The 7,030-nt window shown below is 47.9% G+C and overlaps 1 protein-coding gene across 1 annotated transcript; it reads right to left on the reverse strand.

The window, feature by feature from the left end:
• Positions 1-4,720: 4,720 nt before the first annotated feature.
• On the reverse strand, positions 4,721-6,653 carry LOC126989842 (uncharacterized). The gene is made up of 2 exons (XM_050848463.1): positions 6,554-6,653; positions 4,721-5,870 (listed from the first exon to the last, which is right to left on the reverse strand). Exon 2 carries the CDS (start codon positions 5,425-5,427, stop codon positions 4,804-4,806), a length of 624 nt encoding a protein of 207 aa, XP_050704420.1. The 5' UTR covers positions 5,428-5,870; positions 6,554-6,653; the 3' UTR covers positions 4,721-4,803.
• Between the last annotated feature and the right edge of the window lie 377 nt (positions 6,654-7,030).

The following is a 7,030-nucleotide window of genomic DNA, read 5'->3' on the forward strand; positions in this document are numbered from 1 at the left end:
CGCAGCTAACGCCCTACTCAATTTTAGTAGCGATGCTGAGAAGCGCCGCTAATTCGACACACACCCCACAACACTTTCTAGAAAGATAAGTTGCGCTTCACAGCAGCGCTGCTAAAACTGAGTCACGCGTGAGTAGCGTTGCTGCAGCGCTCTAAGTGTCCCCGTGTGTAAGGGGCCAAACAACGTCGCTGTTTCCCTGACCTTTAAGACATAAGCTCCGAGTGACATGTGTATAAGAGCCTTGGAACCTCTTTGAATTGTATATAATTGACTTCGAACCCCCTTACTCGAGATGGTTGTTGTTGTTGTTAAAGCTGTTTACTATTAATTTTGTCATCTCGGAGACCTTAATCTACTTCAATACAAGACGATTCCTGTCTTGAGTGTTGCAGGAATGAAGGAAGGAAAGGAAGGGGAAGTGTTGTGGAGGGAATATATGTGAGGACGGGAAGTGTTGTGGGGGGATTGTATGTGTGTTGTATGAGTCTTGAGTGTTGCGGGTAGGAAAAGAAAGTAAGAAAGGGTTGCAGTGTGTTGTGCGTGTGTATATTTGAGTGCTGAGTGTTGCAGGAAGAAAGGAAGGTAAGAAATAGTTGAGGATGGAAGGAAAGAGTTAGCGATGGAAGAAGGATGAAGGAAGAAAGGAAGGAAGAGAAAAAAGTTGCAGTGTGCTGTGTGTCTGTGTGTGTGTCTGTGTGTGTGTGTGTGTGTGTGTGTGTGTGTGTGTGTGTGTGTGTGTGTGTGTGTGTCTGTGTGTGTGTGTGTGTGTGCGTGTGTGTGTGTGTGTGTGTTGTCTGAGTCATTCCTCGTGTAGGTGTTGCGTGTCATGATGAAAAAAGAGATCTTGCATTGGAGTATATACGATGGAAGTCTTTGTATAGAGGATATGAGGATGACCAGGTGAGGAATAAGAAGAGAGAGAAGAAGAAAAAGAGAGAAGATGGTGACGAAAGATAAAGAATAAGAAGAGAGAAGAGAAAAGAAAAAGATAAAAGAGAGGACAGTGAAGAATCAGAAAGCCGTGAGGAGTGTGGAATGATGAGAAATTATGAAGAATGAGTGTCTTAAAAAAGCCAAAGATTATTATGTTATTATTATTGTAATTATTATTATAAGCATTATTATTACTATCTTCATCTGTATTACTATTGTTACTATCTCTACTACTACTACTACTACTACTACTACTACTACTACTACTCCTACTACTACTACTATTACTTATACTACTACTACTACTGCTACTACTACTACTACTACTACTACTACTACTACTACTACTACTACTACTACTACTACTACTACTACTACTACTACTACTACTGCTACTACTACTACTACTACTACTACTACTACTACTACTACTACTACTACTACTACTACTACTACTACTACTACTACTACTACTACTACTACTTTTTTTTTTTCTACATAAACATACCCACTTTATTTTCCCGACATAATCATGGAGGCTCCATAGTTTGGAGGTCATTAGCAACTATGTTCGCTTAATGACTGTGACATCCAACCATATCGCTAATGCTACCTGACACTAAATCACCTATCGTCTATTACGTCTAGATCCCCCTTTCCTTCCCTACTCAAGTCACTCCCGACCCACCCTAATGTCACTCTCCACCACTGTGGCTTCATAGTCCATATTGGAGATGGTGGTGGCTTTTGGGCCAGAGTGTCTGGTGCCCCTGAGACATAGTATGGCCGACCTGAGCAGGGAGAACGAGAGGCGACACCTCATCCAGGCGACAACGTGGTTCCTTGGCTGATGCTTCTTTTCTGAGATTAGTTCCGCGAGGCGTGCGCAGAAGCATTGGGCCCTGGGACCCATCCCGCCGGATGTGGTGAAGACGAGGGGGATGAAGCTGCCCTGATCCACATGATGGATTCTTTCACCGTATGCCCTTGTCTTCTCCTGCTCGTTCCTGTGGTGGGCGGCCTGCAGGGGCAGCTCACGGTGGCAGGCAGCCATCGGGTCGAATATGCGGATGTCCATGAACGCCCGCTGTCCGCGCACCCAGAATCCGCGGGCACTTACATCAACCCGTGCCTCCTGTGAGGTATTGGCTGTCCTGTACCGAAGGTGTTCGCCGTCCAGGGGAAGCAGTGCCGGCTCGGTAGTGACGTCTTGGCATACCTCCCCGAGCATGCTGGCTGTCAGATCCCTCACTTCATCGTGTCGAATACAGACGAAGCCTCCTTTTTTACATGTCATGGTGTGGGTGACATCATTTGGTGATCCACATGCACAGAGATCAGGCAGTCCCTCAATCGGCCAGCCATATCTCAGAGCAATGGCGTCGACAAATTCTTGTTTGTTGAGGCTGAAGCCCTTTGCTCTGATTGGTAATGACGTTAGCCAGTTAGAGGCGCCTGCCTCCTGTGCTGTGTGTATTTTTCTACCCATTTCTGTGGACAGGTGGTGTGTAAGACGGTCCAGCTCGTCTTTTTGGGCCTGTTGCCTTTCTTCTGAGATTTTCTTTTAATATCTCTTATTTCTGTTTGGTCTATCTCGCCCTCTGCCTCCTGAGCGATGATCCTGTTGATGAGTGACCTGGTAAGGCTGATGGAGTTTTGGTTCTCCTTATCAGCCAGCTTCTCAGAGTTGGTGATCCCCATTCCGCCCAGTCATGGAAGAAGTGCTACCATATCCCTCTCTTCCTCCCCAAAGCATGAGATTTCACCAGCGCCGCTAAGAATACATCCTTGACGGCATTCTTCAGTTATCGGAGGAGTGAACTGAAGCCGCGGATGGTGCGCATCAGGAACGTCCACCGATGTTGGATGCCGTGGGTGAACGCTGAGTAGGCAGCTTGTGGCACAGTCTTGACAATGGCAGACAAAGCTTCTATTTCCTTGACCCATTCAGCTACTTTGCCTCCTACGTACTCCTATTTACACACCTCCGTCTCGATCACGTGCATTTAAGTATTGTTGTCCGTCCTTTGTCACAATGACGCCACTTCCTCTAAAAGTTTCTGCGGCATGGTCATAATGTTCAGGTTTGACAATAAGGGCAGACTTGGTGGCGTTATGGATGTATCCTATCTCAGGGCCGGCGGTGTTCACAGCGTCCCACCACCCTTTTAAGTCTGAAATTTTACCAGCACCTGAGAGGTCATCCGCATAAGCCACCTGTTTCACCCGTGTTTCTGCGAACGCGATTTCATTTTGGAGGACTGATAGGCCCAGGGCGTACATAGCCATGGCTATTGGGTCACCTTGTGTTGTTCCCTCAGATGATTTTAACACTTTCACTTTTCCGCTGTGGCTATTTATATATAAGTCGGTCGGGTATGTATAGGTATTTGCGACATACATAAGCTAGGGCACTTGGTTTTAATGTTGTGTATCATAGTCTTTCTATTTATTGTGTTGAAGGCATTTTTGGCGTCAACAAGAAGCACTGCTTCGCACTCCACGTGGTTGAATATCTCCCGCATGGCATGGACTGCTGCTTCTCCTCCTGCCTGCTGCCCCGCACAAACTTGGAGGTTCCCTGCTGCCATTCTCACATCTTCTTTGACGACAGCCATGATGCATTTGCCTACGATGCGCCGCAGGACTTCTCCGACTCCTATTGGCCTGCATCCCGGCCTCTTGTCCAGGGGAATGAGGCGGCATGCCGTCAGGGCGTCCACATAGTGGCAGCTGGAGGAGGCGAGTTTTCTTGCCAGTGCTGCAACGGTGTTGCGCAAGTCACCAGCTGCATTGCCAAAGTTGGCGCTGCTCAGCAAGCTTCGCCATCTTCGTGCATCAAGTCCTGAGGGCCCCGCGCTGCCACGAGTCTGGAGGGCCTTCTTCCACACCATCTCTCCTGTTATCCTTTCGTATATAACTGGATTCGGTGGTTGATGACATCCTGCCAGTCTCAGTCCCTTCAGGTCACTCGGTGGAGGATGTTTTTCCTTGAGTTGATTTATCGTGTCCCTGGTGAGTGGAAGCACACCCCGTGTGGAATTTTCTGACAAGGCTCGTGTTGCAGACGCAACGTTGCCTTGTCGCATTTTGTCTGCAAACTTCCTGGCCCTGTCTTCTGTGGAGGTGTTGTTTTGTTGGGGTCCGGGGAGCCTCTCCTGTATGCCTCTGGCTTCTCCAAGGAGGGCAGCTAACTCGTTAGTTTGCCACAAGGCAACTTGCCTTCTTAATGCCTCGATATTTTCGGCTTGTTTGGTCTTTGGGTGTGCTCTTTGGAGGAAGAGATGGGGGAGAGTGAATAGAATTTTCAGGGATAGGGGCGCCAGTGGTGTGTTCTGGATGTAGTTATTTAACAGGGTGACAATTTCTTTGATGATAAATGTCGTGGCTCCACATCTGGGTGGTTCAAAAAGATTTCCTGTTCGCTAATGACTGTGGCATCCAACCATATTACTAATCCTACCTGACACTAAATCACCTATCATCTATTACGTCTAGATCCCCCTTACTACTACTACAACTACTACTACTACTACTACTACTACTACTACTACTACTACTACTACTACTACTACTACTACTACTACTTCTACTACTACTACTACTACTACTACTACTACTACTACTACTACTACTACTACTACTACTACTTCTACTACTACTACTACTACTACTACTACTACAACATAAATGATACCTCCACCCAGGTTTATTGTCCCGACACATAATCATGGAGGCTCCATAAAGAGGTCATTAGCCCCAGCTCTGTCCGCTAATGACTGTGGCATCCAACCATATCACTAATACTACCTGACACTAAATCACCTATCATCTATTACGTCTAGATCCCCCTTTCCTTCCCTACTCAAGTCACTCCCGACCCACCCTAATGTCACTCTCCACCACTGTGGCTTCATAGTCCATATTGGAGATGGTGGTGGCTTTTGGGCCAGAGTGTCTGGTGCCCCTGAGACATAGGATGGCCGACCTGAGCAGGGAGAACGAGAGGCGACACCTCATCCAGGCGACAACGTGGCTCCTTGGCTGTTGCTTCTTTTCTGAGACTAGTTCCGCGAGGCGTGTGTAGAAGCATTGGGCCCTGGGACCCATCCCGCCGGATGTGGTGAAGACGAGGGGGGTGAAGCTGCCCTGATCCACATGATGGATTCTTTCACCGTATGCCCTTGTCTTCTCCTGCTCGTTCCTGTGGTGGGCGGCTTGCAGGGGCAGCTCACGGTGACAGGCAGCCATCGGGTCGAATATGCGGATGTCCATGAACGCCCGCTGTCCGCGCACCCAGAATCCGCGGGCACTTACATCAACCCGTGCCTCCTGTGAGGTATTGGCTGTCCTGTACCGAAGGTGTTCGCCGTCCAGGGGAAGCAGTGCCGGCTCGGTGGTGATTTCTTGGCATACCTCCCCAAGCATGCTGGCTGTCAGATCCCTCACTTCATCGTGTCGAATACAGACGAAGCCTCCTTTTTTACATGTCATGGTGTGGGTGACATCATTTGGTGATCCACATGCACAGAGATCAGGCAGTCCCTAAATCGGCCAGCCATATCTCAGAGCAATGGCGTCGACAAATTCTTGTTTGTTGAGGCTGAAGCCCTTTGCTCTGATTGGTAATGACGTTAGCCAGTTAGAGGCGCCTGCCTCCTGTGCTGTGTGTATTTTTCTACCCATTTCTGTGGACAGGTGGTGTGTAAGACGGTCCAGCTCGTCTTTTTGGGCCTGTTGCCTTTCTTCTGAGATTTTTCTTTTAATATCTCTTATTTATGTTTGGTCTATCTCGCCCTCTGCCTCCTGAGCGATGATCCTGTTGATGAGTGACCTGGTAAGGCTGATGGAGTTTTGGTTCTCCTTATCTGCCAGCTTCTCAGGGTTGGTGATCCCCATCCCACCCAGTCTTGGGGGAAGTGCTAGCATATCCCTTTCTTCCTCCCCCAAAGCATGATATTTCACCAGCGCCGGCAAGAATACATTCTTGACGGCATTTTCCAGTGGTTGGAGGAATGGACTGATGCCGGGGATGGTGCGCATCAGGAACGTCCACCGATGTTGGATGCCGTGGGTGTACGCTGAATAGGCAGCGTGTGGCTCAGTCTTGGCAATGGCAGACAAAGCTTCTATTTCCTTCACCCATTCAGCTACTTTGTCTCCCACGTACTCCTTCTTATATACCTCTGTCCCGATCACTGCACCTAAGTGTCGTTGTCCGTCTTTTGTCACAATGACGCCACTTCCTCTAAAAGTTTCTGCGGCATGGTCATAATGTTCAGGTTTGACAATAAGGACAGACTTGGTGGCGTTAGGGATGTATCCTATCTCAGGGCCGGCGGTGTTCACAGTGTCCCACCACCCTTTTAAGTCTGAGATTTTACCAGCACCTGAGAGGTCATCCGCATAAGCCACCTGTTTCACCCGTGTTTCTGCGAACGCGATTTCATTTTGGAGGACTGATAGGCCCAGGGCGTACATAGCCATGGCTATTGGGTCACCTTGTGTTGTTCCCTCAGATGATTTTAACACTTTCACCTTTCCACTGTGGCTATTTATGTATAAGTCAGTCGGGTATGTATAGGTATTTTCGACATACATAGCTAACTACTACTACTACTACTACTTCTACTACTACTACTACTACTACTACTACTACTACTACTACTACTACTACTACTACTACTACTACTACTACTACTATTACTACTACTACTACTACTACTACTACTACTACTACTACTTCTATTTTTTTTTCTACTACTACGGGCCTCCATCTATTAGAGTTGCGTTGTGAGCGGTATATTCTCTCATATCCTTTCACAAAGCAATTCATTGGCCCCACCCCGCCAATGACTGTGGCCGACAACCATCTTTATCTAATATAACAAACTTTACTTAAATTTTTTTTTTAAGCTAACAGAGCTTGTGGTTGATACGACTATCAACCACCGTCGCCTCAAGGTCCAGGTCAGCAATGCGGGTGGTTTTGGGTGCAGGTGACCTGGTTCCTCTCAGGCAGACCAAGGCTGACCTCAGGAGGGAGAAGGACAGCCTGCATCTCATCCAGGCGACCACACTGCTTCTTGGCTGTTGT

This window comes from Eriocheir sinensis, unplaced genomic scaffold (assembly GCF_024679095.1).
Source record: "Eriocheir sinensis breed Jianghai 21 unplaced genomic scaffold, ASM2467909v1 Scaffold133, whole genome shotgun sequence".
NCBI classification, from domain to species: domain Eukaryota; kingdom Metazoa; phylum Arthropoda; class Malacostraca; order Decapoda; family Varunidae; genus Eriocheir; species Eriocheir sinensis.